This window comes from Centropristis striata, chromosome 17, assembly GCF_030273125.1.
Source record: "Centropristis striata isolate RG_2023a ecotype Rhode Island chromosome 17, C.striata_1.0, whole genome shotgun sequence".
NCBI lineage: Eukaryota > Metazoa > Chordata > Actinopteri > Perciformes > Serranidae > Centropristis > Centropristis striata.
This window is the reverse complement of record NC_081533.1, coordinates 12,817,328-12,836,788: the sequence shown is the minus strand read 5'-3', so window position 1 is coordinate 12,836,788 and position 19,461 is coordinate 12,817,328. Positions and strand designations below refer to the sequence as shown.

General features: G+C 36.3%; 1 protein-coding gene across 3 annotated transcripts; it reads left to right on the top strand.

Annotated features, from left to right (window-relative positions):
- Window positions 1-2,771: 2,771 nt before the first annotated feature.
- trip6 (thyroid hormone receptor interactor 6) lies at window positions 2,772-17,927 on the top strand. Of its 3 annotated transcripts, XM_059354818.1 has the most exons (10): window positions 2,772-2,802; window positions 6,820-7,038; window positions 7,744-7,847; window positions 8,263-8,376; window positions 10,124-10,714; window positions 11,094-11,190; window positions 11,721-11,890; window positions 12,027-12,205; window positions 12,856-12,976; window positions 14,002-17,927. In XM_059354818.1, the coding sequence occupies exons 2-10, from the start codon at window positions 6,834-6,836 to the stop codon at window positions 14,131-14,133; spliced, it is 1,713 nt and encodes a 570-aa protein (XP_059210801.1). In that variant the 5' UTR covers window positions 2,772-2,802; window positions 6,820-6,833; the 3' UTR covers window positions 14,134-17,927. The 3 variants fall into 3 exon arrangements, with proteins under 3 accessions (XP_059210801.1, XP_059210800.1, XP_059210799.1); XM_059354817.1 differs by lacking the exon at window positions 2,772-2,802 and having other exon boundaries at window positions 6,590-7,038; window positions 11,097-11,190; XM_059354816.1 differs by lacking the exon at window positions 2,772-2,802 and having other exon boundaries at window positions 6,590-7,038.
- Window positions 17,928-19,461: the final 1,534 nt, after the last annotated feature.

Sequence of the window (19,461 nt, the reverse complement as noted above, 5' to 3'; positions counted from 1 at the left end):
TAAAGGAAAACAAGGATTAAGAAAACAGAGAGGGAGATGTAGGTCTCGGCTACTTCCAGGCATTGTGAGAGGAACGGATGAGGGGGGCGGTTGAGGAAAAGTGAGAACATTACTAAACAGGTTCACCAATAGGCGGAAGCCATTGAGTCCATCCCGTTGGTGAAGGCTTGGCAACACTTGTACTCACTTCCTGTGTGTTACCCCGTCTGTCAGTGCCCATCAGCAATCCCCCGACCCTGTGACTGATAAAATGCTCAGCTGCTATTATTCACCATTAAATTAAACAACCTTCTGCAAGTCTGGAATGAAGTACAAACGCTTTTGTGAACATTTAAAGAGCTAATTAAGCATTTCAACATCTATTTAAGTTCTGTCGCTGCTCGTCAAACAGAACAAAGGCGGGGATTCCCCTTCTTTTGTGGTTTCCTGGTTGCCTGGACAGAACTATAGTGTTTATCTGATAATGTATGGGCTGAAGCCATGCTTTGGCTTCAAATTCCCCAGTTGGAGCCAAAGTTGTTGATGGCTCTTGCAACAATAACAGATCTGCTTTAAACGGCCTCTTCCTGTGATTGCAGAGCGCTGTGGACATATAAGGGCAAACAGGCGCAGAGCGACTGGAAGGAGGAGCAAGAGGAGGAAGCGGGGATATCCCAGGGAGCAGCCTCGGTTGTTTGTCCACTTATTGGCAGAGATAAGTGGGGAAATAGATTTTAAAAAATAACAAAGTTATGAAACCCTTGCTTTGAAGAAGTGCCTTAGGGAAAGCACTGGGCCTCCAACATGGTGCTGGGTGGAGTGGGAGGAAGACGAAGAAGAAAAAAATATGTGGGGGGTAACAGGAGAGGGACAGTTGACCCAAATCTTATGAACCGCAAAATAATAACTCAAAATCCTTTGACCTCCATAGTCACTGGTGCTTGCAGGCAAGTAAACAACTGGACATGTAGAGAAAACATTAAGACCAAAGTCTGTGTGCACATTGCTAATACCTCAAAACCCCAAACAATAAACACATGTCACACTTTGACAGCAGCTAATGCTTAATAACAACATAAAGCATATAATATGGTACAGCTCAGTTATTCATAGTTTTCTGAGGTCCGCCTCATTTGTGTTGTAGATATTTGCTTTATTTGCTCAATATTAAAAAGTAAGAAAAATGAAAAGTGGATATAATTTTTTCTTATTTTATACTTTTATTTTACTGCACACACACACACGCACACACACACACACACACACACACACACACACACTAACACACTGTAAATATACAATATATACACACATATAAATAGAGGATACTTTTTATTTACTTTTTATATGTTTTTCACAGTGTATCTTGGTCACAAACGTTTCTCTTTTGAATGATTTTATGTTTTTTCTATTCTATTCTCATTTGGTAATGTACCTCTTATTATTCTTTAACTTTTTATTTATCTGTACTTTTAGCCTACTGTCTTATTGCTGCTGTGACTATCAAATTTCCCCTATGTGGATTTATAAAGGTTTATCTCATTTTAAAGTTCTATTCTACCTAATCTCTGGAAAAAAAAAAAAGAAAAAAAAAGAATCACTGTAACACTATAGCAGTATTTAGTATTTTGAAGTTGTCTTTTTAGTAAAAAAGAAAAAAGATTTAGACAAAGTTAAATGTCATATTAATTATATATAGTTGATATATCTTGATATATTTAGTTAAGACTTTAAAAAAAAGTTTTTATGTGTCTTTTATTACTCTTTGATGCACCCATACACACATTCTTTTTTGCTGTTTTTCTTTCCAGTTTTTATATCCTGGTTTTAAATAAATGATTGGCCTATTTTATTTCTACTGTAGTTATTTCTCTTTATTTAATCTCATTTAAATATTTGGCAGTTTATCCATTTATTATTACTTTAAAGTCTGAAGAGCAGATTTTGTTCTGATTTACTAAAAATCAGCACATAAAGCTCTAAAAAAATAAATCTATGTTTTATGTTTGCAAATTTGCATTTAATCTATGGTTATAGGATGTTTCAATAAAACTCACCAGGCTAGTAATAAGCTGGTCACACTCTAAGAAATGATTCAAAGAGCCTGCAAATGTGACAGTCATATCAAAGTATGTATACTAAATAAAAATGCTGAATATCATCATGGTGAGTATTTGAGTTGACTACATCAAAATGCATTAGTAGAACTCCAACAGGAATCTTTGTGTAAAATATCCATATATAAATTAAGTTTAATTAATTTAATTTAACTTAATTGATATTTGACTCACAGATTACATGGTTTAAATATTTGTAATAATATGTGTACAATAAGTGTAAAATCAGTCAGTACAACACATTTTTTTAAGTAAATCATAAGCAAATATGCAACTTTATCGTACAAATGTTTTCAATTATATTTGCTCAGTTTGTTGAGTGATTTCTACTCAGGTTTTCTATATGATTAATATAATATTTCAGGTACATTTACTCAATTTATGTGGTAATTGAGCCAAGTCAATTAATTCAGACGCACTTGAAAATATTACTTAAATTTACTCATTACTTATGTTTTGTTTAACCGATTTGAGAGCTTTCAAATCAACTCAATATGTTTAAGTGTAAAATGTTGCACTGGTTGAATTAAGTAATATGCAGTATTATTTTTTTGAGTGCATGTTTTGTTTTGTTCTATTTTAAAAATTCATGTGACAGACCCCCCACGTCTACACGCGCGCGCACGCACGCACGTCTTTACGTCACGCGTCGGGAATGCAGTGAGGAGCTGCTGCTGCTGCTAAAGGCCTCAGGATCCGTCACAAAGTAGGTTAACGACGCTAAATCTAAAAGAAAGTTATCCTGGGATAACTTTCACTTACCAGTGAATATTTAAAACGAGGCGTACGTTGTGTTTGTGAGGCTCATTTCAGGCGGTAGGTGTCGGTTATTTCATTGTTTCCTCTTCGGTTGTGTTGAAGTTAGCCTGGAGGCAAGGCACGAGCCCTGCTCGAGTTCAAAACAGGCTAGCAAACAAGTAAACAAGCCTGTTATTAAAGTTAATTATTGCTAATTATCCTTCATTATGGCATATTATATTACTTAAATGGTATGTTTTACATGTATATGACGCACAGAGGACAGATTTGGACGAAGAACTAAGCAGTTTGTCTCTATTCATTCGTTTGAGAGGTTAATGTTGCTGTGCAGAACTACCGTCACCGTTAAAAAGAAGAAATTATCGCCAATGTTTGTTTAATGCGACGTCTCTGGCTTTGTTTTAATTTAATTTTATATTGTTCTTGTTTTGTAGATGAGACTGAAAGGAAGAGGAGAGTCGCTGTAAAGGTAGGAAAAGCTAATTGGTTGTAAATGTTTATCACTGATGGGTTTATTGGCAATGGATATAGGTTTTGTCCTATTTCCTTACCCATATCAACTTGTTGTCTTCTTGTTATTTTGTCCTATTTAACTAGCACATATCGCTACATTAAGCTTGATTGTGTCAAACATGAGAAGCTAGCCAGAGCATCTTGCCTTCAAAATAAAAGCGGGCGAAAAACCCTTATTGTTACATAGTAACAAGTACGATGTGTATAACTTGAAAAATGAGCAAATAATGATAACGTGATGAAAGTTTACATTTGCTACAAATTGTGTTAGCTGTACTGCCTTTTATTTTTATTCGTTTTCTGTTGTTTCTGAAACGCCTACATTTTATTTTGATTTTTGGAAACACCGGATGTTGTGTCTTTGTTTATTCGCGCTTGCTTGACTCTTGTGACTGTCATCAACTTTGACATTTCCTGAGCTGCTACGCCTCCCTTTCATCCAGCAAGAGGTCCAGATCATACACGAACTCTGTGTTTTTAAATCAATTTAAGAAAAAAAAATCCACACAATTGGCTTTAAAACACACAGTGATAAACCCGTTAAGATTAATTTTCTGGCCCAGCCATCCTCGGATTTGAGTGTGTGTTCATCCGGATTCAGACGCTTAAATCAGGTCGATTGTGGAGGTGGTGGTCACTCTTTCCTCCACGTGGCCACAGTGTGATGTCAGTTAAGTCCATGGTGATACTGCAGGTATATGGGTAACTGTAACAACCCCATGAATAGAAATAATACACATCAAAAACAAACCAGAAGACTTAGATGCCTTGTTAAAGCTTTATATTTCTGTATGTCTACATCATTTTCTCATCCATCATTATAATCCTCTTACCAACAAGGATTTATGATGGCCACACGACCCACATACAATCAGTCTGAGTGGGCTGTTAATTTCCCCACTCTGACAATACCGATTTGTTTTGGCTCATCATTCTGCTTGCAATCCATTCAGGTATTGTGTCAATCACATTCTGAAAAGGATATAACAGTACATGATTAAGCTTACTGCTTTTCTGCATGAAGAATTGATTCAGCTGTCATTTACTTAATTTTAATGGCAGATGTCATGCTTGCAAACAAAACAACGTCTTAAAATGTCTGTGTAACCCCCAGGAGTATTCCATTTAAAAAAAGATAGATAGAGATGATGTGTGGTTCTTTGTTTGTGTTACTGCTACTATTCTGTTTTTTTCTCTTCTTTTTAATCTTATGTTTAAATTATAAATAACCATAGTATAAGGATTCCCCTGCTTATAAACCTACCCGGAAGGTGGATTTTAAGACGTTAATGTTCAAAGTCTAAAACTAAAATGTTTGGTTTGTAATTTTGCATTCTGAATTTGATACATTCAGTTTTTATTCATGTTTTACACATTCTCCCAGCTTCTTTTGAATCAGGGTTGCAACTTTTCTGCACAATGTAATTCTATGATTGTTGTTATACAGTACAGGCCAAAAGTTTGGACACACCTTCTCATTCAATGCGTTTCCTTTATTTTCATGACTATTGACATTGTAAATTCATCAAAACTATTAATGAACACATATGGAATTATGTACTTAACAAAAAAAGTGTGAAATAACTGAAAACATGTCTTGTATTTTAGATTCCTCAAAGTAGCCACCCTTTGCTTACTAGAATATAAGACATGTTTTCAGTTATTTCACACTTTTTTGTTAAGTACATAATTCCACATGTGTTCATTAATAGTTTTGATGAATTTACAATGTCAATAGTCATGAAAATAAAGGAAACGCATTGAATGAGAAGGTGTGTCCAAACTTTTGGCCTGTACTGTATACTTCTGTTTTTTTAATCACTTCCTCTGAATAAACTGAACTACTAAACTAAATGTATAGAGCTGATAGTCAGGGATAATGTTGAGTGAATGGGTCATTATTGCAAAATTAATTATCTTCAAAAAAGTTTATTTTGCAATAATGACCTGCTGGCTGTACATTATCACACATATTACATGGCTTCTAACTAAATACACATATAATTAGAATAGTAATAGATAAAATAATTATATGCAAATTAATGAATGAATAAATAATTTGAAACAAAATGTTACATTTTGAAATTAATCTATTAAAAATGAAAAGAACGGAGTCCATATTATTCAGAAAAAACAGACCATAGATTGCCATAATTAACCAATTAGAATTGAGTATTTAACCAAGCTGCGTAATAAAGAGCGATCTATTTTTAATTGTTTCCCCAAAGAATGATTAAAATAGTGAACTTATTAAAAAATTGCCTAAAGAGCACTAACTCATTTGAAGAAAAACCCTGAGCTCTTTGTTTCTATTTTCAATGATGTTATTTTTCTTGTAATTGTGACACTTTCTATACATTTCTGTCGCTTATATAAATGTATTTCCTTTAAGCTCTTGATGAAGGCCCTCAGCTGCAAGTCAGCACTTTGTCAGCTCAGCTGTGTGCTGCAGTGTTTTTATTTATCCCACAGAGAATACATAATATATTGTTATGAGCCAGGTGTCCACTTGTATACAGACACATATCATGACACAACATATCCTGCCCTGTTTTTGTCTCCGCTTCATTTGGAAATCAATGATACCAGTGTGTAAACACCTCAAAACAATAACCATTGTGGCGGATAACAGGCGAGGGGTAGCTTCAGATTTGCACCTGTTTGTGTATCTGTGTACGAGTTTGTGTGCTGCAGAACATTTTGCACAATGTTTGTCCCGAGGTGCACAAACACACACTCGCACACGTTTCACAGCAATGTGCGAGCCGGCTGGAAATCCCCGAGCCTTTCAGAATGGCTGCTCTCTTCCTGCTCCTCAACTAGAAGCCTATTGTTCAATCTGTGTGTCCTCGCTGCCATAGGAAAGTCTGAAGCATCCCTTAGTTTCCATTGGTTACCGACTATGACATAAATACACAACAGCTGCAGCTGTGCTCATGCAAATTAGGAATAAAAGATCAAACTCGTGTACTTAACTGAAATTAGGTAAAGCAGCACAGTCAATATTAAGAAAATATGCATGTTCCAGTGATGACAGTACAGGTGCATCTCAATAAATAAGAATATCATAAAAAACTTTATTTGTGTCAGAAATTAAATTCAGAAAGTTGAAATAGCACAATACATAGATCCATTACACACAGAATGAAACATTTCATGTTTTAATTTATTTAATTTCTTCTAATTATAATGATTATGGCTTACATTTAACACCTAAAATTCAGTGTCTCAAAAAAATTTAATATTACAAAAAAAACAATTTCAAAAAGTATGTTTAATATGGAAATGTTGGCCTTTGAAAAGTATGTCCATCTTTATACACTCAATACTTGGTTAGGGCTATTTGACTTGAACTACTGGAGATGGACCTTGATATTCTAATGTATTAAGATGCACCTGTATATATTTTATTAACGGAACAACATGACAAACATTTTCCTTTCTCTCCCAGAAGAGAAGCCTGTCATGTCCGGTCCCACCTGGCTTCCACCAAGGACTCTGGATAGCCCCGAGCGAGCCGTCCCCCAAATGTCTCACTCTGCTGGGTCAGCAATCTACAGAGCCCCCAACAAGAAGGGGACGTCTGACTTCCGGCCAAAATATGGCGCCTATGACCAGAACGGAGGAGGAGGAGGGATGGCCAACAGGTACATGGCTACTGGACCCACAGGTAAGAAGACCGCTAATCATTCATTCACTAATCTTCATTGACAGCTTCAGTTTTTTTACTGTTTTAATTTCACACACCTTACATACAGAACACACACATTTGTTATTAATGTTGGTATTTTCAAAAGTCCAAACTATAAAGACTTCTATCACATAATCTCCATTTAAATTGAAATGTGTGCACCTTTTGGTGCAATTTACTCAACATTTACACTTGAGCTTCCTTTACTACTTCCTGACATTTATTTTCTGGCGCTGAACATGCTGACTAGCACTAAATAGTCCTGACACACAATAACATCCTTAAAAGTAGCGTGTTAGTGCACATGAGTCTGGACTTTTGCACATGTTCAACACTACTATTTTGACCTTGGTGCTTTGTGCTACATCTAGTGGTTGTGAATATCTTATAAAGAATCTTAGTCTCTGATGATGCTTTTTTTTTTATATCTACACAACAATAGCCAGACATTCCTTATGTGAGCACACGTTTGGCTTCTTATAAGAGTTAAGAATGTACGTACATTAAAGTTTTTTCAATGGTTTTTCCCTTATATCAAGTCCTTAGTATATCTAATCTATAGACAATATTAATGAAATACCTGCCCTCTGAAGTTGTCTGTTTTTAAAATAATTTAATCAGTGTGAAAGATTTAAGTTTGACTTGGAAAATAGTTTTTTGATATTTTTTTTCTCTAACCTGAAGGTGGGCCCATTCATCATTCGTCTAGCGATCACTATTACAACCCTCCACATGGTCCCAAAGAAGACCGCAACTGGAGCCCCCACATGGACAGCTACGAGTTGATGGTGGGTGCATTTTTCAGCAGCTTTGCTGATGATTAAAAAAAACATCTGTGCGTTATTTTACATTCCTACATTTGGAGCCAAGGCTTTAAAGAAATTATATTTTATAAATTGTAATTCACTCTTTTCAAATTGTCCTGTTTTTATTGTGTCTGATACATTTTTAATTGTGAAGCTGTCTGTCTCGTCCAGTACACTCTTGAAAGGGAGATTTTTTAGTCTTAATTAAACTCTTTCCTGGTTCAATAAATGTTAAATAAAAACAAAAAAAAGAGATATTTGTAAGCTGTCTCCTACCAAGCAGTGAAAGGGTACTGGGGAAAAAAAGATCACAACAGTTTAACTTTTGTGATGTTTTGATTAAACACACAGTCCCTTTGTATGTGCTAACATGTTTTTTATGCTGTTGTGTTGTCAGCACCGCGGCCCTGAAAAGCCAGCGAGCTATCACTCCAAAATCGATGCTGAAATTGACTCCCTCACCAGTATGCTCGCTGACCTGGACAGCCACCCACAGGACGCCAGCACACAAGTAGGACATTACGATTTATTGAACCTTTTTTGGAACATTGCACCAACATTTGCATTTTTATTTCTATAATAACTGTGAAAAATCATTATTATTATTATTATTATTATTATTATTATTAGTTTATTTAAAAGGGGACAGTGCAATTTCATAAAACACATGGTTACACATGATAAAAAAGCCAGAGTTAGCCAGAAGGCTAGTTTTCATCTGTAGTCCCCTGACCATGATGTAAAAAAAAAAAGCAGAGAATTACGAAACAAAAAACAAGCAAACAAAAAAAAAAAAAAAACACGTACAATATACAAAATACATATACAAACACTTACGATGCAATTAAGAAAAAATACAACATCACATATAGGGATGGGTACCTTTCACATTTGAATCGATACGGTACCGATACCCGGTACCTGGGAATCGGTACCGGTACTCAACGGTACCAATTTTCGGTACTTTTGCGTAACATATTTATTTCTCAAAATATAAACTTTAAAAAATATATCAAAACAATATAAAATCCAGGATGAGCAGTGCTTTATTGTTGAGTGAACGTACATTTTGTAACATGAAGGTTGCAGTGTTATCAAAGAATGCAGAGGAGCGCTCTCAGGTGGCAAAGCACGGAGGAGAAAAAAAAAAAGTTGCAAGTGCACGTGTGATTTGTTGTGATGACGTCGTAGCTGTGCGGCGCAGCACCGGTCAGACAGTATTGTGGCCATAGCATGGTTGGAATAAACAAAGTTGAGTCGGGCTGCCCTGTGCACATATCGAGGATGAGGCAGGAGTCCGAGGGATTTAATTTCAGCGAGGCAGTTTGGAGTTAAGTGGCAGGTAATATTCCTGAGTTGAAGAGCGGAGTATTAGCGGAGGACCAGAGATGCAGCAGCTAGCTTCTAGCTGCTAATGAAAAGTCTACGGATGATTGGAGAGAGCAAACGGAGTAAGGAAGGTCTAATCTGGAGGCAGACGAAGGCCAAGCCCGGGTAGAGACATTGGAGAGATAGCAGCTGGCGGCTAGAAGACCTAGAGCCGGCTGTTGGTCTCTGCTCCGCGGTTGAAGAGGGCAGCAGTTAGCGGCCGCGGTGAGCAGACAGGACCAGACGAGGAGGTAAATACATTTAAAAAAAATAGTGCGATCGTCAGCACGCTTGTTAATCAAAGACGTCAAATGAAAACGGGTTGAAATCAATGATCAGTTTAAAGTTAACGCCGTTTAGGTACCGAAACATGGTACCGTTTGATTTTACATGAATCGGTACTCGGTAGTACCGACGGAATTCGGTCGGTACCTATAAAAGTACCGAATTCGGTACCCATCCCTAATCACATACAACATCACAACATAACACTTTATCATAACATAAAAAAAAATTGATCACATCAAACATCCCACTCAAGACAAAATAGTAGGATTCAAAATATACATCACAAATACAGGTCTAAACTACAGACAAAACAGTATCAAGACAGATCCTACTAATAGCAGACATACAGACAAACCCACCACCCACATGGTCCAGACACTCTCGGGTTAAAAATAAATAGATAAATAAAAATAACAAAAATGACAGCAACAACAATAACTTATCATAACATCAAAACAACACAACGGGCTTATCTTTTAGTGTTGGCAGCTGTAGGTGTTAATAAGCCACAATTTAATTTTTTTTGTGAAGGCCTCGTATGTTGTAAGCAGTTTAAATCATACCATCACTACTTAATTTTGTGACTTTTCTGCTGCCCACAGCTGTACGACAATGTGCCTTACAATAAGTACCTCTCAGGGGATCATTACAAGCCTGCGCACCAGAGCGCGGCCCCTCCTCAGGGTCGGCCATCTATGGGTTACCCCCCTCATCCCCAGAGCCAATACCACCCAGCACCCCCGTACCCCAGCGAGCACCAGGCACCTCAGTACTCCACCTCCCACCAGCAGGACTACTACTCCTCTTCAACCCCGAAGCCCTACCCTCAGCCCGTCCCGGCCTCCTACACCACTGCCTCAACCCCTACTGGTCCCAGGTTCAGCGTCCAGGTCAAGACAGCGCAGCCTGTCACCTACTCTCAGACCGGCAGACAGGCTGAACAGGCCTACACGCCGCCACCTCCTCGCCAGCACGTGTCCCGACCCCCTCCCCAGACGCAGAACAGTCAGCAGGGCTGGTACCCTTCACATCCCGGCTCACAAGCTCAGGAGATGCACTCTGAGGCGGTGTACAAGGGGAGCAGCTCAGCACCTGGAGGCAGAGTTAACCAGGTCCAGATGTCCAAGAGAGGGATGGAGAATAATCAGACAGGGTCTGCAGCTGCACAGAGTCCTGCTTACCAGTCCAGCAAGGTACATATCTACATTTCTAGGTTGTTTGAAAATTCAATTTGAGCTTTAAATGAACTGAAAAGCCATGTGAGCATTTATTTTACTTGATAAAAAGTAAACACGCAAATATAGTATTACCAGGACTGGGTATTAATCGACATTTCTGGATATTGGGGCCTTTGCTTTGGTACCAGTTCCAAATCATACTTTTTCAGTACTTTACTTTGACAAATGTGAACAGAAATAGGCCAATTTTGGAATTAAATCATATCTAATAGCAGTAAATGAACAAAATCATGAATCCCATCAAACAGTGGATGTTCATTCCCTACCTAAAAAAAAGTTGTTCATGACAGGTATCGTTTTCTTTAAATATAATTTCTTTTTTGTTTAATTTCAGCAGGGCATAGCAACAACCAGGCCTGAGGAAGAGTTGGATCGACTTACCAAGAAGTTGGTATATGATATGAACCACCCCCCTGTGGAGGACTATTTTGGTACAGTCTATATTCGTTACATGAATGATTTATTTATTATGACAAGAGACTTCATAAAAGAAGTGGACGTAGCCTCCGAGTCTGAAGAGTGAAGCCGATGCTTCAGTGACTTAAATCTGCATTCTGTCTAATGGCCAGCAGACTCCACTGGCTGCAGAAAGAAGTCCGATTTTGTAGACATCTTAATTGCTAGTTTCAAGTCTTCTTCAATTCAGCATGATGTTCATTTTGTAAGTTATGGTCCCATTTAGATCAAAACATATGATCAAAGTTAATATAAACAGCTGATAAATAAACAAAGTATGCACAAGTTGCTCCACACTCTCGTCCACATGTGGTCTCCTCTGGCTCCAAAAAAACCAAGATGGCGACGTCTAAAATGTCAAACTCAAGGCTTCAAAACAGTAGTCCTCAAACCAATGGGTGGCATCACGGTGGCTATGTCTCTTTCTTTCATACAGTCTGTATTTAACACTGCATTCTGGCATTAAATGAATACAAACTCAGAACTCAAAAGCTGTGACTTCCAGGTCGCTGTGCCCGCTGTGGTGACAACGTGGTCGGTGACGGGAGTGGCTGTATCGCCATGGAGCAAGTTTTCCACGTGGAGTGTTTCACATGCATCACCTGCCACGCCCGTCTCAGAGGGCAGCCCTTCTACGCCCTCGACAAGAAGAGTTACTGTGAGAGTTGTTACATTGTAAGTACAGCATCCTTAAAAACATTAAATCTTGCTCCACTTTACAGATTGATATTTCTATATTTCCTGGTTTATTGTACTTTCTCTTGTACTGCTGTTCTCTCATCCACACACCTGTTTCTACTGTTCTTGTCAGAGTACATTAGAGCGCTGTTCAAAGTGCTCGAAGCCCATCCTGGACCGTATCCTGCGGGCCATGGGGAAGGCCTACCATCCTCGCTGCTTCACGTGTGTGGTGTGTAACTGCTGCTTGGACGGCGTGCCCTTCACTGTGGACGCAACCTCTCAGATCCACTGCATAGATGACTTTCACAGGTATAAAGACAGTCAAACAGCTAGGGGTGTGCCATATCGTATCGTTCACGATAATATCGGTATTTTTTTTTTCATGGTTAAAGCAATACATATCATGATATTGCCAACGTTCCTACTTCTTGATGTAGTGGTTAAAGTTGTTTGCTAAAGCTACTATTACCCCCTCTCGCTAAACATATGCAGCTTTCAAAATAAGAGCACAGTGTGTTAACAGAATCCACCACATAATTTACAAGAAGACTGTCAAAATAAGATGCCTTAAATAAAACATACAAGAACCTTTATTCTCCTTTACAAAATTTCATTAAAATATGCCCCCAGAACCCCTAAATGGTTATTTTTATTATTGCTGATACTCAAGAGTCAAGAGTAAAAAAAAATTATTTGGCAACTGTTGAGATTTTCACTTCAAACTACATGTTAGATTTTTTTTATTTATACAGACTAAAAATAATCATATTTTCTATATCGTTTTAAGTATTTCCTAATATCGTCATCGCAAAAATAGCCTGCAATATTGTGATATTCTTTTAGGGCCATATAGCCCACCCCTACAAACAGCCTGATGTTGTTCCTGGTTTTGAACTTATAAAGAGAAGTGACCGGCATGTCCACTAACTGTAAATATTGATGCTTGTTCTGCCTGACAGGAAGTATGCTCCTCGCTGTTCTGTTTGTGGCGAGCCCATCATGCCTGAGCAGGGCCAGGAGGAGACGGTGAGGATAGTAGCTCTGGACCGCAGCTTCCACGTTAACTGCTACGTCTGTGAGGTGAGTTCACTTTTTTTAAAGTTGAATCGGGCAGGATTATGTAACACAACATTAGAACTTCCTACTTGATACATTGTATTCACAGTGCTTAACAAATTTATTAGACCACCAGTAGTAAAAATGACAAAACACAAATATTTTAGAAATATTTCGAAAGCTTGTTTAACACGAAGAATGCCATTGTTATTTATTTGGCAAATAACAAACTGAATTCACCTTTTAATACTATATACATATACATACAAAGGAGAGGTTATTTATTATGTAAATTAGATTTCCATGTTTTTTTAAATTGCAAATCAGGTCTAGGTGCCAAAAAATAATAATATATATACTATTTAATAATAAGAAAACAGGATTATAAAATATAAATATCATATATTTAATAAACCTTTTAATTTAGTTGTGTAAAATCAGTGGCTAACACTGATAAAGATGTGATTTTGCCTCTTTATGACAAATAAAATGTGACTTCTTGGGTTTCCATTGGAAAAAACACCAATTTAACAAAATATGATAGTTAATATTTGTGTCTTCTTTGTCAGGTTTTAAATTGGTGACAACATATAAACACCTTCTAATGCACAACATGGGTCAAAAATGACCTTGTGCATTAGAAGCGTAGTGATTAAAAAAAAAGGGGTTTTATTCAAAAAGTAAGAAATTAAAACAAAAAATTAGGATGTATGATGATCAAAAACAAGTTATTTGAGGAAAACCTGGAATACTGAATGATGAAATTAATTCATTGCAAAGATATAGAACATAAAAACTTAGTCGGGTCACTTTAGATCCATGTTATACATCAAAGGGTTAATAAAAAGATAGCTTTATCAGGGTGTTATTCTTCAACCAAAACGTATACTTACTTAAAACATTCAAACATATCAAATAAGACGTTTTGAACCTTCGTAAGTGTTTCAGAGTGTCCTAAATTTGCTGTGTTTGATGCATCTTGTTTATTTATATGATGAGTGTGTGTGAGAGTGTTTATTTGAACTGACTGAAGTGTGTGTGTCCATCAGGAATGTGGTCTCCTGCTGTCCTCAGAGGGGGAGGGCCGAGGCTGCTACCCGCTGGACGGACACATCTTGTGTAAGAGCTGCAGCGCTCACCGCATCCAGGACCTCTCCGCCAAAATCTCCACTGACTGCTAACAGACCTGTTGCGTCCGCTCCACCTCTTCAGCACTCTCACTTTTGTGAATCCACAGACAGTCGACATGTTACACGTTATTGATGCCGCAGACAGGAAACGCTCCTGCTCCGCTCTGACTCGTGAGCTTCTTCTTCTTTTTCCTTTTTTTCTTCAGCCGCTCTGACGATGAGTTGACATAAACTTTGCTATAGTTCCCTCTGCTGGTCGCCAGCTGTAATTTCACTTGCAGAGGAACAATTTTTTTTTTGCTCCCGATGGAGCGAACACCTCACTAGTTTTCTTTCATTCAGATGTCCTGCTACATTTTCTGTCTTTTTGTTTCGGTACACGGCCACCCCATTTCCATGGAAACCCATTTAAACCAATGAGATAATGAAAAGAAGAAAAATAGATGCTGTAAGTCATTATAACAAGGTGCTCTCTCAATATAATGACTCAGAATCTCTCAATAATGAGAAGCCTTCTCAAAATAATGACTTACTATCTCTAAATAATGAGAAAGCACATTTCCACCAATGTGATTAAAGATGCTGCAAGTCATTGGAGTGAGTAACTTCCTTAAAATAATAACTTGCTATGTCAAAATAATGAAACTCTCAAAATAATGACTTAGAATCTCCAAATAATGAAAAACTTTATCAAAATAATGTTTTTTTTCCCCCTAAATAATGAAAAGCTTTCTCAAAATGATGACTTAGTATCTCTAAATAATAACTTAGAAATCTAAATGATGAAAAACTTTCTCTAAATAGTGATCCCCCCCCAATAAAATTTTGTTTTCTCTAAATAATGACTTATCTAGAAGTCGTGACTGTTTCGAAAAAGAAACTCTTAATATTACTTAATATCTCTAGAAACTTTCTCAAAATAATGACTTCGAATCTCAAAATAATGAAAAACTTTCTCAAAATAATGATTTTGAAAATAATGAGAACTTTCAATATGACTTAATACCTCTAGATAATGAGAAATTTTCTTAAAAATGTTAGAAACTTCCTTAAAATGATGACTTAGTATCTCTAAATCACTTTCTCTAAATAATGACCTACAGTCTTGAAATATTGAGAACTTTCTCAAAATGATAGATTCGTATTTCTAAATAATGAGGAACTCTCAACATAATGACTTTAATTTCTCTAGTTAATGATACCTTCTCAAAACATTTCAAAACTTTCTCAATATAATAAGAAACTTTCTCAACAAATTGCCTAATTATCTAGAAGTATCCTTTGAGATGCGTTTCATTATTTGATGTCGTTATTTCTATCAAGTTTGTCAAAAATAATTACAGGATGTATTTTTTTTCTTCTTTTACTGGCTCCAATGGGCTTCCATACATTTGTCACATGTAGATAAGTATTAATATGTCTGTGGCCTGACCTGCAGGCAGCTTGGGCTCCTCTTCCCATTCATCGGTACTGCTCAACTATTAGCTTGCACATTATTCTCACTTAGTATCTTTAGATAATGAAAAACTTTCTCAAAGCTCAAAACTTCCTCAACATTGTGACTTACTATCTCTAAATAATAATTAAAACTTACATAATGACTTATCTAGAAATTGTGACCCACTATCTCAAAATAATGGCAAACTTTGGATATGACTTAATATCTCTTCATAATGAAAAAACTTTATCAAAAAAGTTAAACACTTTCTTTAAAACAATGACTTAGCTCCAAACACTGAGAAACCTTATCAAAATAATGGCATACTACTAACTTTCTCAAGATAATGATCTAAAAAATAATGAAAAAACTTTCAATATGACTTAATATCTATAGATAATGGGAAACTTCCTTAAAATGATAACTTAGTATCTCTAAATAATGACAAAACTCAATACAATGACTTCATTTCAATGGATAATGATAAACTTTCTCTAAATAAATAATGACTTATCTAGAAATAGTGACCCACTATCTCAGAATACGTTGGATATGACTTAATATATTTAGATAATGAGAAACTTTCTAAAAAAAGTTTGAAACTTTCTCAATATAATGAGAAACTTTCTCAACAAATTGCCTAAAAATCTAAAAGTATCTTTTGAGATGCTTTTCATTATTTGATGTCATTATTTCTATAAAGTTTCTCATTATTACAGGATGTTTTTACCTCACAAGGCTTTTTTTTCTTCTTTTACTGGCTCCAATGGGCTTCCATACATTTCTCACGTTTAGTTAAGTATTAATATGTCCGTGGCCTGACCTGCAGGCAGCTTGGGCTCCTCTTCCCATTCATCGGTACTGCTCAACTAATAGCTTGCACATTATTATTCTCACTGTCAAAGACAATGAAAGTATGGAAGGATGTTATAGATTTAGACTTTTTTTTTTTCCTTTTTCAGAGAAGCAGCACATGAGGTGATAATCAGGCTTGTCCGTATCCATCTGAACGATGGAACTTGTACATTTGTAAAACACTAAAAGTGCAAAACTGCCTCAAAATAAACGATTTAAAAGCACATAATGCGACAACTGTGACTGTACATAACAGGCTGGTTTGGTTTGACAATGAAACGGGACTTTTTGGAAAACATGTAGTGCCGTGAATCTTTGCAGAGAATTAGCCTCATAGCAGGAGAAATGTAGACAAAAGGAATGTGTAGTTACAACCTAGACGTTTATTTTCCTTTAGCTTTTATTAAATGCTAGAAAAAATCTCTCATACATCATCTACAGTTGTTACATCAGAGCTCATAACAGAATTGTTGCCATTTTTTTTGTCGTTAAATCCTCCAGATTAACATTTTTGAATGTCTACGATCTCTTTGTTTTTTTTTTAACAATTGTTGTTGGTTGATACTTGACTGTTACATTGAAGATGATGGTGCAATGAAGTCGAATGCTTTCTTCTGTCTTAGGAAAACAGGGTGTCGGTCACTTTGTGTGGCTTAAAAAACATCCCGTTGTGTGAAGTTTGAGCCTCGTGTGAAGAGTTTGTACATGTGTCATAAGGAGGAAAGTAGTAAACAAAAGATATACTCAATTAAAGATATATTTGGTCATCTTATTTAGTTAAAAAATATTTTTACGTGCTGTTTTTAGGGGATTTAATGGCGTATTTTCCCGCCAAAACACAGATTGTGATTGTGAAATACAACTCTTCACTTGCGGACTTGATGTTGTTGCACTCATGTGGGCCGAGTTTGAACTGTCTGACACTTTGGAGCGGCAGTATTTTGTCATGATTGTGTTTAACCTCTGTCTTTCCGTCCTGATTTTGTCTTTATGTAACTTAAAGGGCTACACATTTAAAAAACCTTATCTCAAGGATGTCATCCAGTTTCATTATAATGCTTTTTTTTTTTTAAAACTGGATTTGTCTGTGAATTCCGCTTTTTTTTTTTTTTTTTTTTTGGATCATGGTTAAAACGGTTCATCTCTTGTTAATTTATCTCATGATGTGTGTGTGTATATATATACTGTATTAATCTGCTTTATACCATCATTTCATTCATGCTCAGACGTGTCATTTTTAAAATCCAGACCCATGCCAACTCTGGTGCCATACTCCCTGAATTGCACCTTGTGTTTGTTATCATACTGTGTTCAGTTTGAAGCGCTGTGAATTGGAGCCTGTATAGATCAAAGCCCGCGGTACTGCAGCTGACCTGTCCACTGATGAACTCACGCCGAGAAGAAGGAGGCTGTTTTGAGCCGAATAAACAGGTTGTTGGGGTAGAAATGGCACCTGGTTACATCAGTTGGAGAGCATGTGAACACATGGCTGGATTTCTCCTAATACAGGTTGTAATTACATAACTGATTATTAAAAATGTCAACAAGTCAATCAGCGTGTTTGTCACTTTTTATACAAACGGTTATGGTCAAAATTTTAAGAGCCACGTCATTGATTTTTAAACATTCATTTCAGAAGATAATATTTTCATGGTGCATTCAAGTGCTCCTTGGATGGTCCAGTTTCCGGAGTTGCAGTTTTCCTACAAACTCTTGTACAGGTGCATCTCAATAACTTAGAATATGATGGAAAAGTCCATTTCCAGTAGTTCAGATAGTCTCAACCAAGTATTGAGTGCATATAGATGGACATGCATTTCAGAGGCAAAGATTTCCATATTAAACATTTTTAAATTGGTCTTAAGTAATATTAACAGTATTTCGAGACACTGAATCGTACCTGTCTTTGTTAAACGTAAGCCATAATCATAATTAGAAGAAATTAAATAAATCTAAGACATGAGATGTTTCATTCTGTGTGTAATGGATCTATATAATGTTATGTTATTGTTATTTCTACTTTTTGAATTGAATTATTGATATAAATAAACTTTTATATGATATTCTAATTTATTGCGATGCACCTGTAAGTTTAAAAAAAATCTTAATTTTGTTGTGTTGTATGTCAATGTTTTCAACATTAGGAATGTGCTTGAATTTGAATACACCCCTTGAAAAAATCTTAATATTCAACATGTTTCATTTACATAGTAACTCATATAAACTAAAAATGTTTTAATATTTGAAACTAAATGACTCTCCAGGAGTCTCAGCAACTAACCGTTATAATCTCTTACCTAATCACAAAATGCATGAGCAAAAATTGATCTGCAATACGTGAATTAATAAAAATGTTTTTACCATTAACCTGCATTTCTGCATAATATGATGTCAACTCTGCACATGCACCAACATTTTGCTGACTTTCTGAGATGTTTTGACTTGAGGCATTTGCATTAATTTTTCCAGCTTGGAACCATAGACTGCTTGGAACTTATTTTTCCTATAAGTCTGACACTTATTGAATGCAGCATGCCCTTAAACATATTCAAATCACCAGACAGGGATGATGTGACAAAATATGTAAAATGTACTGTAATTTACTTGAGTATGCCCATTTTATGGAACTTTATACTGCTACTACACTCCATTTTAGAGGCAAATATTGTGCTTTTTACTGCACTATTGCTGATACTTTTATACTTGCTTAAGTAAGTTTTGAATGCAGGACTTTTACCTTTAGTGGAGGAATTTCACAGTTGCACAGTACTGAAGTAAGGGATCTAAATACTTATTCCACTACTGGAAGTTGTTTTTAATATTTATCACATCATATTTATATTTTTAGTGTAGTATGTACTGTCTGTTATTTATCTGTTTATGTAGCACTGTGGTCCTTGTGTAACGTAGTCATGCATATGAGTAAATGACAATAAAACAGCCTTAGTCTAAATTCTTAGTAATGTAGGGAAGTGTTTTTTGGGAAGTTTGATCCATTCTTGAGATTAAAATTCAGGATATCTCAGATCCTGCAGCGTCGATTCTACCTATTCTTATTTAAAAGCACATTTTATGTCTCCAAACAG

Excerpts from the sequence above, each read along its gene's own strand:
- trip6 (XM_059354816.1), top strand. The coding sequence starts at position 6,792 with ATGACAAACATTTTCCTTTCTCTCCCAGAAGAGAAGCCTGTCATGTCC. Across the intron at positions 8,377-10,123 it reads CACAGGACGCCAGCACACAA|CTGTACGACAATGTGCCTTA; the intron begins GTAGGACATTAC and ends TGCTGCCCACAG. Across the intron at positions 10,715-11,093 it reads CTGCTTACCAGTCCAGCAAG|CAGGGCATAGCAACAACCAG; the intron begins GTACATATCTAC and ends GTTTAATTTCAG.